General features: G+C 40.4%; 2 protein-coding genes across 3 annotated transcripts; one reads left to right on the top strand and one right to left on the bottom strand.

Annotated features, from left to right (window-relative positions):
• Window positions 1-38: 38 nt before the first annotated feature.
• Window positions 39-10512, bottom strand: LOC121190521 (transcriptional coactivator YAP1-like). Of its 2 annotated transcripts, XM_041051321.1 has the most exons (10): window positions 10494-10512; window positions 10277-10335; window positions 9646-9851; window positions 8441-8640; window positions 7340-7494; window positions 5300-5401; window positions 4966-5069; window positions 4665-4783; window positions 4057-4157; window positions 39-3229 (listed from the first exon to the last, which is right to left on the bottom strand). In XM_041051321.1, the coding sequence occupies exons 3-10, from the start codon at window positions 9847-9849 to the stop codon at window positions 3048-3050; spliced, it is 1167 nt and encodes a 388-aa protein (XP_040907255.1). In that variant the 5' UTR covers window positions 9850-9851; window positions 10277-10335; window positions 10494-10512; the 3' UTR covers window positions 39-3047. The 2 variants fall into 2 exon arrangements, with proteins under 2 accessions (XP_040907255.1, XP_040907256.1); XM_041051322.1 differs by lacking the exon at window positions 5300-5401.
• A 3555-nt stretch (window positions 10513-14067) lies between these two features.
• angptl5 (angiopoietin-like 5) lies at window positions 14068-18540 on the top strand. Its single transcript, XM_041051892.1, has 8 exons — window positions 14068-14268; window positions 15744-15915; window positions 15999-16102; window positions 16176-16269; window positions 16676-16779; window positions 16855-16975; window positions 17684-17869; window positions 18029-18540. The coding sequence occupies exons 1-8, from the start codon at window positions 14212-14214 to the stop codon at window positions 18346-18348; spliced, it is 1158 nt and encodes a 385-aa protein (XP_040907826.1). The 5' UTR covers window positions 14068-14211; the 3' UTR covers window positions 18349-18540.
• The last annotated feature ends 1705 nt before the right edge of the window (window positions 18541-20245 follow it).

Below are 20245 nucleotides of genomic sequence, written 5' to 3'. Positions count from 1 at the left end.
AGTTTTACAAACCCATTAAACACATCAGTAGAAATGACTACTTTTCAGGTGTATTTAAAAGTTTATTAAACAGAAACTCCTTTAAAATGATTACAGTGAGAGTAAGAAGAAATATATTTATATAAAGCACATGCATAAAAAGGTACAAAACAAGTATGACTCCCTCCTAATTCTCTGTAAATAGGATAATAAACATCATTGTATGTAACATACATAGTGAGTGTCATGCATGCCAAGATAAATAATAGGCTAGGTAGTGTGTTGCATCATGTGTATGAGCCCATGGTACTTTAATTTAAAAAAGATTAAAAAAGGTGACTTGGCTCTTTGGAGTTTGTTGTGAATGGCGTCTTTACCTCTATATACTGTAAATATAAAAAGAAAGCTGGTTAAAAGAAATTCTCTCACCAATAATAAAACAGCTTCAAATTCAGATAAAACATAAACACACTGCAGAAACAACCCGGCAGATAAAAACAGATTATATACTTATTATATAGTTTAACTAAAGGAGGAGAATTAAAGAACTCCCCAAACTGATGATTGCCTTTTGTGTTACAGCAACTGATCACACCTGTAGTTAGAAGAAAATATACCAAGAACACAGCATCCACCATTAGTATGTTGCTTTTCTGAGGCGGTACAACAGGGTCCTTGACTTATGCTATGACTCCCCAAATGACCCTGAAGCTCATTTTTAAAGCACAATATTTTCCAAACAAAACAGCTCCTTCAGAGTGGAAAACCTTGAGCCAAGGACAGATTTTTTTGAGAAAAGTATGATGATGATATGGTTTTGTATACATGGCATCTATGGTGATTTGTCAGTCACATTAATTAATTACACGAGGAAACCAAAAATAGCTTAAATCATTTAGTGAAAAAAAAAACTTGGCTTACTGGAGAAAAATTGTGGTTTAATTTTGATGGACTTGCACTGAAGCTCCCACTGGTCTGCACCTGGCTGTGTATATATTCTCAAAGTAAGAAACAATTCATTACAGGGAGCATCAAAAGTGCATTGTTTTCTGTCAGTTACATTATCATTGTTTGGTATTGCAGTGCCGACTCTTCAAATCAGTCTGCACTTACACTACACTTCGATAATGCATGACTGAAAAAATAATGCAGTCTTTATATCCACAGATAGGGACTTAATTACTCAAGCAATTTTCAAAAGTTTAGTAATTAATTTAGAAAATTGTTGAAAAAAAAATATGCATCTGAAAATAAAACTAAAACTGCACTGTGTACATCCAAAAGTGTATCTTTCAGTTTTGTGTAATTTTAGGTAAGGAGCTAAAACTCAAACATGTGGCTGAAACTATTACCGCTTTAATTCTTTCAATGAGTGAATAGTTAAATTTTTTTTTTTTGAAAAAGGGAAATTATCAGGAATGTATAAAACCAGTATGTATCAAACCAAACCAATGAAGGCAATCATTTCTTAAACAAGGGGTGAGCATAATTTTACAACTGTACAATATAGTGTAATCCAATAAAACGCATCTCCAATAAATACTACCTCTGTGAAGCTTATATTCAATGCTGGAGTGGACAAAATGACTGTAACTGATTTTATAGCAGGGTTATTGCAGGATTTCCTATAGTGTGTCAGAGAAGATGTAGGCTATTCCTCTAAAAACCATGAAACCACTTTTATAAAACTGTAACCTCAAGGTAAAAAGAACAGAGTAGGTTCATCACACAGCAAAGGCCATATACTGTATGTAATGATTGTGACTACTGTCTTAAGTTGTCATCTAGTAACTAAATTGATCACAAGACCAGATGCGTCCGGATTTCAGTTTCCTGGGGAAAACCCTGTATTGTGTTGGATTGCATTATACTGACCATGTGGTCATTTACTGCAGACATCCTCTATATGTTCCTGTAGTCCTTTCTGTAAAGAGAGGTCCTATAAAGACACTTTAATATTAGTTTTAGTGTTGGCACACACAGTGGCACTATCGTGTAGCCTTTATTTCTCTAAGTGCTTTTGACCGGCTTTGATTTGTTAGGAATGAGATTTTAACTGAGTTTATACTCCTGAGCTTTATTTTGAAAAACTTAGGAAGATATTAAAATCTTGTCTGTGAGTAGCCCCACAGTCTTCAATAAAGGCTCTGATTAGGGTTTTTAATTTTGTTTTTTTGGCTTGTGAGAATTTTAACTGACCATTTCTGAAGTTTGAGAGTAAATGGGAGTTTTGTAATCTTCTACTGCCTCACCACATGGGTGCGTCCTTTCCCCCCTGATGTTTCTGTGTCGCAATACAGTGCAAACTTTGACAAGTGTTTTTTGAGCAGGGATTTTTGGTTTTCCTGGAACCAATGTAATATTAATCGAGATGAACTCTTTGATTCATCTCTTGCTCTCAGCCCTGATGCTTCTCAAGAGCATGTTTTGGACAACTGTTAGAATGTGCATTAAAATCAGAAATTACAGGCTGCTTAGAGGTAGTAGCACTACTGTAGATGTTGTTCTTTTGTCCCACAGGCTATATAAAGTAAAAGAGATAAATGTGGATATTACATTTTTTTGTTACAGTTAAATATCTTTTGTGCAACTTGTTGTTTTAACATGTCTCCTTTGCTTTTCTGTAACTGTTAGATGCAGATTTTTTTTTTTTAACTTACTCTGTGTTTTTAAAGGTTTGCTCCAAACAGTGTTGCCCAAGAGGGGATAATAAAAAAAATCTGTGCTCTAAAATTAGCTCTGACGTACTTTACCAGAGACGCAGGGAGCATCATCTGAGAGCGATGACTAAAAAGAAAGGAGTGTCGTAAAAATATAGATTCCTCGTCATGCATCTCTGTAAAACCAGGCCCAAAAAGAGAAGAATACCAGCAGCTTACCACCTTCTGTGAAAGTCAGGCTTTTGTATTCCTCAGGGTGTGAGTAGTGTTAGGGATCCATCACATAACAGTAGAGTATTTTCTCAGTAATGCTGTTCTGTACCACTTTTGAAGCAAAGAATCCTCCAAAATTCTCAGTCGCGTTATGAAGATCTGTTGTCAAACCATACTTAGGCGGTGGCTGGGTGTCTATAGCCAGGTGAGCAGGCTGTCCCTGTCCATATGCGACCCAGAGAGAACGGTCTCCATGTCCATCAGAAGGTCTGAACTGAGACCCTCGGGGATGCAGGGCATTAGCTCCTCGCCCTCAGACATCGGGAGCACAGGCATCGTCTCCTGTAAGGTCATCGAGGAGGTCTCGCCAGAGTCACCTACACCAGTCAGACAAGAAGATAAAACTGAATTTAAATATCAGCAGTGAGCTGGGAGAAATTGGGCATTTTCAATAAACAGATGGACTGTCTCTTTAATATAGCTGCACCTGGATCAGGAGCGGGTGCAGCTTTTCCTCCGTGTATGTGCATAAATAACCTGCATAATTCATGTTTTCCATTTTTCTCTCCTGTGTTAATATGAAAAACTAAATCACAGACACAGATAAACAAAGAGAAAAATAGGAATTCTTGAGGCATATTTGGATGCTTCTTGATGAAGAGTGTAAAGCTTGAAATGTGATGCAATTCAGTATAGCTTTCTGGCAAAGTCTTTTCCTTCATGCCATTAAGTGTGCATCTTTGTGCACATAACATGAATATTACATTTTCTCACGTTTCTGCATTTAACAACTTCCCCCCACTTCTGTGTGTTACTACTGATCCCTTTGGGTAGATTTTTACACCGTTTTTCATCTATTTCACAATAAGTGAATGCAAATTACTCTGCAATGTCAATAATCAGAAACGTAATGAGAAATCTGTTCTTTGTCTGTGTAGTTATATTACTAATTACTGGAAGGCCAGTGCAAAACTCAAGAGTTTACAACCAATTTCTAAAAAAAAAAATTCAGAAAAAGTTTTTAGTTCTAAAGGTGTTACAACTAAATAAGCCGGTATAATGGCATCATTACTAGCACATTGTGACACATTACAAACTGCACCCGAAATAAACTGCTTCCGATTGGTTGCAAGGTCTATCATTATGACTTTGCTGTTGTATGGTTGTGTGAAAGTGTGTGTGTCTGTGTGTGTGTGTGTATTACCAGTGTCCATGTGATCCACAGAGCTCAACATGTGGTCCGATGTGCGGGGTAAGCTGCTGACACTCAGACCACTGTCAGTGCTCTCGTTGCGAGAGTGAGCGCTGCACGAGAACACACGCACATAAACATTTCTGATCATCATCTTTTTAAAAAAAAAAAAAAGAATGATTGGTAGAAATGCTGTATAGTCATTGAGCTCACAGTACATTTTATTTAAAAATTACGTTTCCATAATTCTTCCTGGAACTGTGTAGGCTTCACTGAAACTAACAGAGAACTGTTTTTCATGAAAACTGCTGGCAGCAAGATTAATAGATTATCCAGAGTAACTGGGACATCGTTCCTGGAAAAACACGCTCCTGTTGAATCTTTGAAATGTCATTTTTCAAAGCTGTGAGCTGCATAAATGCAATTCCACTTATCCCCAAAATGTGGTGGTGGCAGCAGATGTTGAAAAAACTTACTTGGGTAACATTCTGAAAGGGGCCATTATTTAGATGACTCTTACGGTTTATATACTGAGGATGAAGAGCTTTTCTTGTTCATGTTCACAACTCTCTGGCGATTAACACTGCTCTAACAGTAAATGGCAATAATATCAAACTCACCCATTCAGTGTGGGCTCATGGTTTGAGGATCTGATCCTGACATCCAGAGGTGGGACAAGCGTCTGTGTGTTCCTGTCATGGTCCATTCCACCGGTCATCTGGTTTCTTCCTCCTGCCTCCTACAACACACACACACAAATACACACAGACACACCTACTTGTATAATGTCACCTAAAACTCAAACTGTGTTTACACAAAACCATGTTTATGTAAGTGAAATGGCTCTAAGAGAGCCGATATTAGTGCAACCCTAAAGTTTTTGGGCAGCACATCCTGCTCTAATTTCATTTGACCTCTGACCTGTGGTGTGATTTGCTGAGGGAGGCCTTGTTTGCATCTGAGCCTTTCCTTTTCCTGCCTTTGCTGCATTGCCAAGCCAAGGATGCCAGGATTCATCTTCTGTGCTGGAACATAAAATTCATAGACAAACAACTTTTTGACAATTAAGCCAATATTTCCAAAAGGTACAACATTTCAGTAATGACATTTATGAGGAAAACTTGTCAAAACTTTGCGATCTTTCTTATGTTTGTTGCTAAACAGCAACTTCTGATTGTGGACATTGGAACAAAATGTTTCTCATTGACAAACAAGAATTGTCAATTCAGGAGACACAAATTTGACAGTGTGCTACCTAGACGCGGGTCGACCCATGTGGTGGTCTTATTTATGTGATCGATGTAGTACACCTCTCCATCTGCAGTCACAGCCTGCTCCCAGCCTTCAGGCAGTGGACCTGAACAGCAGTGAAAGTACACAGTGAGAAGGCAAATGGTGGATGGAGTGCATGGAGTGTTGAGAGTAAAAAGTAGAATCTGGCCCACGTCCTTTAATGCCTGTGTAGCTTCTAGGTTGTAGAGATTTTAGAGTAGAAGTGAAGGTTAGTTGGAAAATAGCTACAGTATGTCCTGTGGAGTAAAAATGGTCTAACCTGTATCTGGCCTGAATGAGGTGGGTGGGAGATTTTGTGAAGAAATATGCAATATGCAATCATTCTTCAGGGGTCTGTTCAGCCAAATTACAACATAAAATTTCAACAAGAACTCCTCTTTTCAGAAACACTCTCGCAGTTTTTCTGGCTATTCTGGAAAAAACACATTGTTTCTTGTTCTTCTTTTTTTAAATGCCGTTCATAGACATTTCAATCCACTGGGAGCAGTAGTGTTGTAAATACAACACTAAAATACCTTATAAAGTTGTCATAATGAAATGTTACACATTCAGAAGATATGGAATGGATGGACTGAATTGATCATTCATTTGGAGTCAAGTTTGTGGCCACCTGGACAATGTAAGTCCAGGATTCACTCTATTTTAGCTCTGTTTTCAGTCTCTACCAGCTCCTGACGGAAATATGTGGCTCCTTAGCTGATAAATGCTCTACTGTGTTCACCAGCTAGTTTCTAATTTTCTCAGCTGTTGCTGAGCAGGTAGTGTTCAGTGGGTTTTGAGAGCTTTTTTGCTGAAAACAGCTGCTTTCTGCTGCTGAAAACAAGGGTGTTAAGAGTGTTGAGAGTGACCCAAAACAGTATAGTTGTGCTTTTGAAAAGCAAAATAATGAGCAGAAAGATGCTAAACTTCTCTGCAGAGATTGAGGAGAACTTCCTCTGGGTTCATCTTTCACATACAAACAGTTGTGTGATCTTTTGTTGATGTAAAGATAATGATTATAGCTGCTTTCATCAATTAATGAGTTTAACTGCTTTCAGTGTCATGAAAGCCATATATGAAATTTCATTCACCTCCACTGTATAAGAGAAATCTCAGAGGCAAACACCTAAAAACCTAGGCGAAAGAAACAACTCTGTGGTCCAGGGGTTTAAAGGACAGGTTCACAATTACAAGTCTGTCTTAAAACAAAAAAAAATCCACCATCCTTACTATGTGCAAAAATACAGTGAAACGTTTATCTGAAATTAATGTGGAGTTTCAGAAGTCTTAAATAATCAAAATAAGTGGATATTTTCCAAAGTTACAGTCACATTCTATTTCCATGAACAAGGGGATCTACAGTACTAATGTCTACAATGAACAAAAGTAATGATTACAGAAAGCAGAACCCGTCTCAATGTTCATATGGTCATTGACTTCAAAAATTATGAAACTGTCTTTTAGACACTGACCATGTGATTGCTTCAAATCTGTCCAGGGATCTTTTTTTTTTTGTAATTATGTAATTTGGGTGAACTGACCCGATAAAAGTTTGACATTACATTAGTGGAATATATTCAAGCAATGGTAGAGCAATGAAAGAGCAAGCTGTGACACTTGCAACTAAATAATAAAAACGCTTATATGAAGAAACTGCTTGACTTTGACTTTCACTACTGTTTTTCCTGAGAACTAAGATTGCTCTCAATGCAGTGAGGTGCTCTCACCATCAAACCAGAGAGTCCTATCTCTCTTTTTAAAGCGGCACCCATCATATACTGTAATCAAGGTTCACCGTGGGCTTTGATCTGTGAATGTTATTATTCCCACCAAAGTCACCAAAAGCCATGGATGTAGACACCGAAAAGGAATCCCGAAGAAATCACACCCAGCAAAGACCTGACCCGCTGGAGATGGAGTTCAACTGTTGAGCTATGAAAAGCAGGTTTGTGCTTTAAAGAGAAACTGGATGGTGAGACGGGGTGGGGGTGGGGGTGGGGTATTAAGGGGGGAAGAGTGATACCTGTCTCTGGATTGATGTTTTGTGGTTGCGTTGTGGGTGCCGGGTTGCTGAGGGAGTGGGCATGGACCGGGGTGCCAGAGATAGGATGCTGAGCTGCAGCCGACTGAAGCTGCGAGAGACGAGGGTCGTGCCAAGTGGTTGTCTTATCCAGGTGACTGCAAACACACAACAAGTCTAAACGTATCTGTATTTGTTAAACCACTGTAACCTGACGGATAAGAAGCGTGAGGCACGTTATGCCTTGGACCTGCTTTACCTGTACTACCAGAAGCGCACGTACATCTGCACTTGCACAGACAAACGTCACTTCTTGTGCTGTTGTAAACTATAGTGGCCTCTGACAGGAGTGTGAGCTGTCAGGCTTGTGCTCTCATGAATGAAACTGGCTGAAACCATACTGGTTGCAAAACTAGTTGGAACATTTTCAGTTTGCATACTACTGATTTATTGGAGTCCTGGTTATATCTGAACAGTTTCAAGTCTCTCTTCTCTGTTTTCCCTTATATTCTTTCTCTAGCCCCTGTGCTTTTAATTATATTAAACAAGAATGTACGGCCATAGATTTTCTGTAACAGGACAGAAATTCAGTAAAAATCTAAAGAAAGTACTGATGATTCATTTAAAACAGGGTCAGTGTTGGAATGATCGGTTGAGTAATCTGATTTTATCTAATGATCTGTATAAAATTACTCAACTGCCATTTTTATTATTTAATTGTAATCTTTTAAGTAATTTATCAAGCAAAGATAGAGAAATTAAGTTGGTTCTGGCTTTTCAAATGTGAGGCTTTGCAGCTTTTCTCTGTTTTATTTGATTCTAAATTTAACCTCTTTGATTTTTGGACATCAGTCAGACAAAACAAAACTCATTTTGGGACATTGTGAGGGGCATTTTTCCACCGTTTTCTGACATTTCATCGGCTAGTATAACAGACAAAATAATGAATAGTTGCAGCCTTATAAAGAATGAGTGTTAATGCAGAAATGTAGATATTAGAACAAGGTGGGGCTGACTCTTTGGGTCTTTCTAAACAGAAACCCTACAAGTAACCTGCAGAGCAAGAGATCAAACACAGCGATAAACAGAAGTTAGACCTCTTACTTGAGGAAGTATCGTTGGCCGGTAAGCGTTTTGGCCATTTCCCAACCGTGGGGGAGCGGCACGTCATCAGGTATGATCGGTGTCGCTGCTACATCTGCTGCTTGAGTGGAGAGGGAGTTGACTGGAAGGGAGGCAGGGGAGGAATGGGCGCGGACGTGATGAGGAGTGAGGGAGCCGCACACACCTCCATCCGAACTGGCCTGACAAGAAACAAGCAGGGTTTACAACTGCCAAGACAAGCCACAAACGGCAATCAGAAACATAAAGCAGCAGGAAGAAAAGGTTTTGGATGGATACCAAAATGAGCGAAGGGGGAAAGACAAATGCTTAGAGGAAGAACAGTGAACCGGGTCATTCACACGTCTGTTTGCTTATGGTTCTACTGGTTCTGCCAAGGTGTTTTCACAACTGGCAGTTTAAGATTGTCTAAAGGTCCTTTTGGCACTGTTCTGTTTAATTTAATGAACATTTGAGTTCAGCAAATTTCAGTAATTATATAACAAAGTTTGAGCCTCATTTAAAAATCTAAGAGACAGATTCAAGTTGTGTTTTCTGGTCATAAATAAATAAACAGCACTTAACATGAAATTGAAGTTTTGGAATGGCATCTATGTCTATAACAGCCAGTTTGAGTGCTGGTGAAACTAATTTTTTCCTAAATCATAATTACAGTCACCAAATAGTGGGTTCCAGTAGTGCTGCATGCATACAGCTTCTCAAACGCAAAGATCCAGTGCTTGTCATTGTCATAAATGATCTATTTTTCTATAATCTTTGTAATAGCTTATAGAAAAACTGAATATCTTTGGGTTCTGGAGAGGAAAAAAAAAGATTTGAAAAGATCACCTTTAGCTCTGGGAAGTTGCAACAGGCACTCCTAACATTTTATAGACCAAACAAATAGATGTTTAATCAATAAAATAAAGGACAGATTTATCAATAAGGGAAATGATTGTTAATTTCAGTCCTAATCCAAACTGCTGTATATCTCTGTCGATTAACTAACAGATAGTAATTGTTTCACAACTCATGAGTATGATAATTAAAGTGTACAAAATTTTAAGGACAGAAATTTTTCCATATATTTGCAGTCCATAAACACTGCAGTGTATCTTGCAGGGCTGCTGTACACCCTGTAGCTGATGTAGTTTATCATGAATGTGGTGCGGTTATTGTAGCCGCAGGTATTTAGATGTTATTAGTACTTGTCTGGAGTGGCCCCGGGGGTCCGGCTGTCTGAAGAAGGAGTCCGGCAGTTTCCTCAGCCTCATGGGCACGGAGGCCGGCTGTCTGTTCGCCTTGCTGGGGTTCATCACCGCACTGAAGAGGGCCTCCAGCTCCGTCTGCGAGTCCCCGCGGACGTGCACGACCTGTTGCCCGGCCGGAGGCGCGCCGCGGTGCGCGTCCATGTCTCCAAAAAAAAGAAGAAGAAAAAAAAAAAAAAGTTTGGTGTCGACACAAAATCTGTCGAAAAGTTCAAGCACACAAACAAACAGACAAACAAACACACAAGCAAACAAAACTGAAAATAAACGCCAGGCCCGTTAAGACTAGATGCGTGTGGGTGCTGGAGTTATGATCGGATTTGTTTACACTCTTTGCCCTCCAACACCACCACCACCAACCCCAACCCCCCGCCCCTCCGCCACCCCCACCCCATTTGAACTGCTGTGTCGTTGTCTGTCTGTTTCAAGTTGTAACATCTTGGAAGTTAATCAGCTGTGAAAAGAGAAACAGTCAGCGCGTAAAGAAGTCGAAGGAGCGCAATTTAACGCAGGGATCGCTGACAAAAATCAATCTCAGTAGTGTACCACACGTTACATGCCTCCCACATACCTTCAAGCAGCCAGACCGTTTTCCTCTCTCTCTCTGTCTGTCTCTCTCTCTCTGTATTCCTGCAGGGAAAAAAAACTAAGCTGGAGAAATCACAGCCGTGAAAATGAGCAGACGAAGACGGATTTCCGATCCAGACTTAGATATAAAAGCCTCCTAAAGTGGAAAAAAAAATATGTATGTATGAAACAAAGTTGGAGAAGAGTGAATTCAGCGAGACCTCCAAACTTTTTTTCTCATCCACTGTTGAGTCCAGATTCATGTGATAGTGCTGAGGGGCGGGGTTGCAGGGTTTAAAGCTGCCGCAGTTGCAGGGGAAATGTTTCAGTCCAAGGACAGACATAAACCATCAACGCAAGGCTCAGATAGCAACTTGTTTATCGGTGTTTTATTCGCAGGCTCCCAGTTTTGGCTCCTATATGAGCCCAACTAGTCACTACCAGTATTGGAAATGGACGGAAATGAGTGATACTGTAGTCTTCTTGTCTTTGGTTGTGCCAAACTGGAAGCCTGAAGTTTCCAGTTTGTGCGGTTTTCTCCTGCTTAAGGAAAGACGCAGAGGGCCAAGTGAAGACAGAGGTGACACCCACAGAAGATATAATGAGCTTGATCTGCTGGGCTGGAGTCATTTTTTTTTCTTCTGACTCTGGGCCTGGGTCTGGCCTGGTAGTGGAGGGGGTGGGGGGATTGGGAAGTTGCATTGAGAAAACATCCGCCCCTGATGAGGCCAACCCAGCCGGAGCCTGTTTGTCCGTGCAGGATCAGCCACAGCGTCCTGCCCTCTAGTGGAAAACACGCACACAACGAGTCGGAGCTCAGCTGGCCAACAAATTCAATTCAGGAAAAATGTCTGGTTGGACTGGCGCTATTATCTAATATACATCCAGTAACTCATTCTATCATTTTATCATTATAAGTAACCAAAGTTAGACTACACAGGTTACGGAGACTCTCACAAATGAGCATAAAATAATTACTGGATATTTAATGATGGATATTAACGCAAACATATAACTTATCAATTTAAATTTATCGATCTAAATAACTGTTGGTCGATGATTTCAAATTCCTGTGCAGCCAAACCCAAAACTGTGCAACCAAATATCCACAGAATTTCATTTTAACTTGTGGAAATCCAAAAGGTTTCCAAAGATACCAAACATGTCAGGCATAATTTTTGAAAAAGATCTATAAAACGATGCACAGTACAGGCAGATTAACTGCCTCATCAGGACTTTAATTGCTGCTTATTTCGAAGTTGCAATATGTAATTTATAGAGAATACTTAAAGTTTGAAGCCAAGTTTTCATGGGGGTTTAAGGAAAGTGGATGTAAAAGTGAAAAGATGGATTATGTTAAGTTTTATTTAGATTCTACTACTCTGCTCTACATTTTTCCATTTGTCAATTGTCATAATTTACATGACTTTCCGGGGCTGTGTACACTCAGAAATAAATGACATCTTTAAAGTTTTCATGCATAGTTTCCTTTTACTGTCAAAATGAATCTTGAATACTCATTGGGTATGTTTTTGCCAAAGGAAGAAAAAAAGTTTCCTTCCTCCTTTTTTTAACCTACAAAGACAAGATGACAACACAGTTTAAAAAATTAAAAAGGTAGTTCAGCACTGAGCTGGTTCAACTAAACCGTGATGGCTGATCAAAACAGATTTGTATGGTGCTGTTGCGTGTCTGTGCTGTTTAGCTTTACATTTCCCTCAGTCTCCTCCACTGCCCCTGATGTTTCCACGCCACATACAATTACTGGAGTGTGACTGATAAAACGCACTTCCTATCTGTATCCGTGAAGGAGTTGCACAAGTTGGGGGTGAGTAAAAGGGCAGCAGAGATTTTCAGCAGCCCTGCCCAACCCTGAAATCACCCGTCTCAGAAATGTGTTCAGTCTGTGTGAGACAGTACTGCTCTGCTAAAATCACATCCATCAGTCTCCTCATCTGCTTCTCCCAAAAGAAAACATCTGTGTACATCAGCAACCCTGTTATTTGCAGGTAATACTTTAATTCACCAATACATTATAGAATATAGATAATTAAATGTATGAGGAGTGTTAAGTACCAGCTGTCTTACACTATAGCACGTTTTTGAATGTGAGGACCAGCCAGAAAGGTCAGCGCAAGCATCAGTGTAATGTAATACACACCAGTGGGCATTAGATGGCACTGTCTTACCTTAATATGTTCTGTTTGTCATCATTGTCATAGTAAATCACAAAGCACAAAAACAATCCAGCAGCAGTTTGAATCCAGAGGAAGAGGAACAAAGTGTGTGATAGAGTAGGTTTGATGGTTTCTGTGGTCTTTCGATTGTCATCACCTCTGCAGGGTTAAACATTCTGTCTTCTGTTGGCCCCCCAAGTAAAAATCATCTTCACAGTGTGTTTTTTAATCAGTGCCCTTTCTCTGCCAAATTAAATGGCACAGCCATCGCAGGCGACTCATCAGGTGCCTCTCACACCACAAACATAGTAGCTAGAATGAGAAGAAGAAGCGCTCTCATTCATTGAGACGAATAATTTCATTGATATATATTGATCTGGGAGGTTGGGACTGAGCTTTGGAGAGAGTTAGGTCAAGATTAATACAATAATACTGAGTGACTGTCTGAGACAGGAGGAACTGAAGAGTTTGGAGGAAAAAAAACAAAAAACAAAATGACTGAGGTTGTGTACAGGTGACTGCTGCTGGAATATTTTTTTGCTATTAAAGGAAATTTACGAAATTTACGTCATTTCCAATCACCCTGTTTGACCTTTTTAAAAACAGTCAAACAGTTTTATTTTGCATTTAGGTTTATTTGCAGTTTTTGACATCCATGATTTCTAGATGAAGCAAGCACATTTATTTCATTTTGTAAAATCTGCGGCTTTTCAAATTGTTTTTCTACCTTTATAAAAAACACTTGATTAACACATATCACACAGACTGGCCTGAATATTCTGATTAACTAGCCTGGCAGATATAATGTGTCATTCGCATGCATACGGTGCTTTACTAGAGCATGTAACATAGGACAGATGTGGGGGGCCCCAGGGCTGTGGTACCAGGCTTTTCACATTCCTCTCACTGACCACGGCTGTAAACTCACACAGGTTCAGAACAACAGCGAATCTTTTCTTTGGCGCTCACAGCAAAGTTTTCCAAGGAAGCGACTTGTCGGGCAGCTCCAGCTGGACCCTGACTGGAATGTCCTGTTGCTCGCCATCGCTTTTCACTTTCCTCACTGCTTAACTGCCCAGTTAACCAGAGTAATTGGTCTGACCCTCTGGGAGGCTGTTTTCAGATGTATGAGTCAGTGGTCAGACAGAGAGAAAGGAGAGGAGTGTAACAGGGGGGAAATATGAGCAGAAAAAGCAGAGACACCCTAACTTCAGCTGCAGCTCCCACCCCAAAGACACAAGCAGAGAGAAAGTGTTCCTACATTAAAACAAGCTGCCTATTTCCTCTTTTCACATCTGTTTCTCATGCTGGCAGCAGGATATAACCCGTAAAACAACGATGTCTGGTAATAGACACGCTGAGGGGGGAGGTAATCACTCTTCACCACAAATCTGGAATCAGCACTTTCTGCTACTTGTCAGAAGTAAATCTAGACTTTTATCAGCAGCCCATTTACAAATCTGACCTCCTCTTACAGGGGATGTTGTCATAGGAATTTACAAGAAAAAGTGGGAGTGACCGATGGAGGTGGAGAAAGGGAGGAGGTGACAGAGAAAGTGAAGTCTGACAAGTGAGGGGAAGGATGCAGATGCAGAAAAGACTTGGTAGATGAGAGGGAAAGAGGGATGGACATGTGAGGGGAAAAGAGCAGAGTCTGTGGAAAAATAAGCATAAATGAAGGAGTGGCCGTGGGAGGACGGAGAGGACAGAGCACAGCCCCCAACGCTCCTGGAGGAAATAATCACAGTCAGACAAGACTGACATGATGTGGACAACAACTGTCCTCCTGCTGCTTTTGCCTCATCTGCTTTCCTCCACAGTACGTATGATATGCATGTCACAAATGTCTTCAACTTCAGTCAGTCATCTGTCTTATCAGTTAAACGTGAGTCAGGAACTATGGGAATGGGAATGTGTCACTTTTCTTTCTGCAGATGACCGTACATTTCTGATGCAATCACAGAGGTTTAAGGGGTTAGATTTAGGCATCATGGATGGATCATGATGGTGGATGGTGTTTGATCTAAAAAAATCTCGGTCTTGTGATGACCTTTTTGCCCATAATTGAGTCTAAACAACTTGTTCTTGTAAGAGCATATCAAACATTCTATGAATGTTCAAGAAATAAGTGAAAAATATACACTGGTATTATGGAAACAATAATTTCAGAAAATTTAACAACTTGGTTGTTTTGAAAAACAGTCAAAAATATTTGACTGACACATTTTTTTTGCAAGAATATAAAACTTCAAGGATTTAGTTCCTGACTAAAATAAATTGATATTCACTGAACTGATCACATTTTAGAAGCTCATCTTATGCGTTGTATAAAAAAATAATAGAAAATAAATACAGTGGAGCAAAAAGTACACAATTTCCCACTGAAATGTAGTGGAATATAAGTATGATGTAACATCAAATGGAAATCATCAACAAGAACATAAAAAATGTTCTCAGTGCTCAGTTACATTTCACTGCTGGTTCCAAACGTTTTTTTGTTTTTTTGCAGGATTTAAAGACAGGATATTGCCACGAAATCATCCATCTGGATATCTGACCTAAAACTTTGTTGATCCCCAGATGAAAAAATCATTTTTGGTCCACCCTCAATAGAAAGTTCAAAGGCTGGTCAGGGCTCTGTGTCTTCCTCAACAACATTTGAGCAAAGTGTCTCACTCAGAAGCTCAAGCTACAAACCTGCTCCACTCAAAGTGCTGCTGAACATTATCCACACTGTCCTTCCTACTTGTCTTCTCAGAACAATATTAATCTGTTTTTAATTTTCTTCAGGGGGTCCAAACAGAAGACCATATCTACCATCTAGACCATCTTCACACCAGACATTTTGCACGACATCAGGGAAATCACACATGTAATTGCTAATGTTAAAAAACGATTGTATTCCATTTTACGGGAACCAGATCCAGGGAACTGGTGCTGTGCATGCTGGCTCACTGATATGGATTACTGGAACACTTGAAGGAACTAAGCTAGTGGGGGAGGAAATATTAAAATACTTTTTAAAAAAAATGTATCTCAAAGTAAATGAAAGCAAAAGTACTAATACCACGCTGTAGAAACATTGTTTTTTACCTGTGCTTTTCCTGCTGTGACAAATCAACGTGTTTCCTGTGAAAAAAGATCTATCAAATGAAGCAGACACAGTCCAAACAAAACATTTAAATTATTCAATCTGTAAACCTCTGAGCGGCTGAAGTCAAACATCCTAAGCTTGTTACGCACAACACATTACATAACACGGTAGATAAATTTTTCACGTCTCTTTATCCCCAGGACACAGGAAAAAGCACTGATTTTAACCAGTCAGAAATTGTCGCTGAGGACTTTCCCGATGCTCCTGTAAAAGGTCAGAAACCTCTCGGAGGGGTCAAAGGTCGGGACACATGCTCCATCCCTTGTGATATCACTGTCAAGCTGCTACGAGATGAGAAACATTCAATCTGTGGTAAGATTTATTTCCCTTTCCCAGAGTTATTCTTACCTCCATCATCACCATCTGTTGTTCACATTGTGTGTGTGTGTGTTAAGGCCAGCTACAGCAGTCTCTGTTGGCATTTGGACGCAGCACCCGGAAGCTGATCAGGGATGTGATGGAGGAGCAGCAGAGAGCCCTGGACATCCTCAGCAGTCAGGTAAAGTGAAGTTGAACAGTGTTTCTGAGCGTCTGATTGGCTGGCTGTGCGTACAATGTTGTCACATTTGCAGGTCACAGAGCTGATGACCAAAGTGCAGACCCTCAGCTCCGAGGTTCAGCGAAGCAACACTGAGATGTACTCCATGAAACCTGTGCAGTCCCACGGTAACACACACACACACACACATACAACAATACGTTCATACAGATGACAAAGTTTACATGTGAATATCAGTTTACCAGTGGTGGAAAGTAACTATGCACATTTACTCAAGTATTTAAGTACAATTCTGAAATATTTGTACTTTTGTGAAGTGCTCTGTAGATGCACCACAATCTGATGCTTACTATCCAGTGACATAAGTCATTAAAAACACATAGATAACTGCAGAGTTTTGATCTTTTTGTAGCTCATCACATCAAATTCAAACATTAAAATTCTTCTTTCTGGTTCTGCCAATGAAATATTATCAGTCATCCCTTGTCATCAGTGATTACTAACCAGTAGCTGCTTCAGGGAATGTTAATTTAATTCTAAACAATGACAAAAGAAAGTATGTTTGCTTTTTAGGACAAGACTGCAGCGACATAAAGGACAGTCTTCTGTCAGTCGTCCCCAAGATCCCCAGTGGTATTTACATCGTCCACCCAGAGAATACTGACTCTTCGTTTGAGGTACGTGATTCATTCAGTCATTCACAGTCCGTCACTCACTCATCAGCCTCCACTCAAATACAACTTGTCCTGCAGGTTTTCTGTGAGATGGACTATATGGGAGGTGGATGGACGGTGATACAGAGGAGGACTGACGGACTAACAGACTTCAAACGGCCCTGGGCTGATTATGTTGATGGATTTGGAAACCTTGCAGGTGGTACATTGCAGTACAGTGACAGAGGCATGTTTTCAAGTGTTTTACCAAAAGCAGGAGGAGGTTGAAGTGTTAGGAACAACAGCCAATCTAACACCAGGTGTGGCAGCTGAAAGCTCAGAACCACTATGGTGTGAATGATGACTAGGTTACCTTGGTCATTTTATAAGATGAACATCAGCACAAACTGTATATATACGAAAACATATATCTCAACATTTAACACACAGCATTGTTTAAACAACCTGACTTCTTTAGATGCTTTCAGGACACTGCAGAAACACGCATGACAAGAAACATGCAGTTCTCCTTCTTGATGTTATGTGTTGATGGGAAACAGATGTCCGGGCTCGGTGTGTAATAAAATCTAAAGGTCACTAACTAACATGTTGTTCCATACGAAAACCAAAGTGTAAAAATGACAAGTTGAGGTTTAATGGGAGGGTTGTGTGACTGTTGACTGGGTGCAGTTGTGTTAGCTGCTCCCCCTGTTTTCAGTCTGGGAACTGGAGTCTATCCCAGCTGACTGGTCGCCAGTCAATTGCAGGGCTGACACAGGAAGACAAACAACCACACATGCACACACTTACACCTAGGGGCAATTTAGAGTAGTAGTGTTTTTGGGATTGCGGGAGTACCCGGAGAAAACCCATGCAGGCCACGCAGAGCCTCTCTCTTTAATGTGTGTGTTTGTGTTTGTGTGTGTAGGAGAACACTGGTTGGGCCTGAAGAAGGTGTTTCACATAGTAAGCCAAAAAGATACTCGGTTCCAACTTCATGTTGCTCTGGTCTCCCAAGACGACGTCACCTCTTATGCATCATATGACGATTTCCGCCTGGACAATGAAACCCAGTTCTTCAGAATACACCTGGGTCGATATGCAGGAAGTGCAGGTATGACTGAATAAAGCAAGACTTATGTGAAGTTCACCCTCAGACAAATGTGCTTTTTCTTCCTGATCAGTTCTCAAAAAAATTCAAAATGAGGTTAAACACAATCTGTATCATGTTCCCTCCATGCCTGTGAGTATTTCTGTGTGTGTTTTTGTGGAGGCGATGCATTTCGCGGCTATGACCAGGAGCAGAACCAGGACACGGCTCCGTTCAGCGCCTCAGATGTGGACAACGACGGCTGCAATCCTTTCTGCTCCATCGGCAACCGCACAGTGGAGAGCTGCAGCGCTCAGCACAATCAGACAGGGTGGTGGTTCAACCAGTGTGGCCTGGCAAACCTCAACGGCTCTCCTGAAGATCCTGAGCAGAACCAAGGACAGAGGACACACATCCTGTGGGACACCTGGAGACAGAACGGGGTCCCTCACACCATCAAGTCTGTCACGATAAAGATCAGGAGGATTACAACCAATAATTGAAATTTGATAGAGAAAGGAGAAGAGAACAGAGTTAGTACTGTATAAGTTGCACTGCATCTTTGTACAACCTGAAATTTTAATAAAACATGATAGAAGTTTAGTTGAAGCCTCATTTTCATTACTCTTGAGGGTGTGTCCACCTGAAATTATAACACAATCTGCAGCTAAACAACAAAACCAAAATCAGGAAGTAGGAAAAAAACAGTCAATTAAACATTTGTCTGACACAGACTCTTTGGTTGATTATGGATATATTTTTAAAGTATTCTTATATTTATTGTTAATATGTTTTTTTTTTCTGATTTTGAGAGCTATCATAATAAATCACTCGTTTCCATTATACACATTTGTCCAAATTTTCTGTCATTCTTTCTGCTGCTTCATCAACAAGAAAAACAAAACAAAAATGTGTACTTTCTTTGAGGCACCTTTTATAAAATGTTTGAAACTAATGGCTGGCAATGAGCCCTCAGTAAGAGTTGTAACCTTAGCAGGTCAAACTTTAACATACTAAGCTTTAATTTCGTAATTAAAGTAACCCACAAAACACATCCAGTCTCTGTTGCTGGGATGAGTCTGTGGCACACCGTTACCCTGCTGAAAACCCCGGGGAAGTTATTCCTTTGATGACACCACATCCCAATGCCAAAGTTTCATCTGAACCAAAGACCTCTGCAGAGCTGGAAGGACATCAGATTTATCAAAGCAGGAGAAACAGCTGGTTAATGTTGACAGTTTCTATTCCTAGAAATAATTACAGTATATACTTTGGCAGGACATGTTGTCAGAAGGATGAGGACAGGTGGTCAAATCTGAGCTGACTGGTGCTTGGGACGAGGAGTCCTGCATCAGAAATACCCAGATAAGGATGAACAAACTCTCTCAAGTGTGGGTACATCCCACATTGTTGTTATGAAAACCATAGAGAGTAAATGTGAAAAGCAGAAAATGTGAATGCATCAGAGGCTGCATAAATCTGTGCTGAGTGTTGGTTTCAATATGGTGACTGGCAGCAGCAGCAGGTGAAACTGAAGCTCCTGGTTGAGTGAATAGGAGAGTGCAGACCTCACTGAGTAACTCTGAAATATTTGCAGGTATTTCAACTCTTCAACTCATCAGGTTGCAGGTGCCAGATGTGGAGGAAGACCCGATGGATTGACTGGAAGACTGTTATAATAACCAAATCTGAGATGGACTTCAGCAAGTCTTTGCATGTGTCCGTCAAATGCTCCTTCACATCTTGGTTATATGCATCTTCGCTTACTCATCCCCATTGCCTAAAAAGAGAGAGCAGAAGCAAAACATGGAAAACAGAAATAATGCACAAATAATGTCATAGGTGTTTTTGAGTATCCACAGGAGTATCAGCAGGAAAGCAGATATGCTACTCTTCAGGGAGACTTCTGAAGAATCTTCTATGGGAGAGAGGACAAGTTGCTTTCTATGATGTGGACTCCAGCAGCCTCACTTCATGAGCCTCAGCAAACAGCTATCTCAGACCAAAAGACCTTTGGTGCTCACGTGGAGCCTTGTCCTCCGCTAATGTAGTCTTAACGTAGAGTAACTTTCACCTTCAGAGCCGTGGAGATGAGGCTGAATTTCTGAGGGGGCTCACGATTGTGGCAAATTGGAGCAATCTTTTTACTCAGCTTTTTACCAAAGCCTTTCTTCCATGCCTTCTTTCTTTCTTTCTTTTTGAAAAATGTCTTACTGGGTGGTCTCTCAGCCAGTCCTCCAGGGTCTTGACAGTCTGTTCAGTCACTTGGCCAGTGATCGTGTTTGCAATCATGGTGTACAACAAGAAAGTAGAGGAAGTCTGTTATTACTAAGCCTGAATTAACAGTGAGTCAGCCCTGAGATGTTCTGGACACCTGAGGCGAAGTAACACCTGTTGTGG

This window comes from Toxotes jaculatrix, chromosome 12 (genome assembly GCF_017976425.1).
Source record: "Toxotes jaculatrix isolate fToxJac2 chromosome 12, fToxJac2.pri, whole genome shotgun sequence".
Lineage (NCBI taxonomy): Eukaryota > Metazoa > Chordata > Actinopteri > Toxotidae > Toxotes > Toxotes jaculatrix.
The sequence above is the reverse complement of the archived record's forward strand: the minus strand, read 5'-3'. Positions and strand labels throughout refer to the sequence as shown.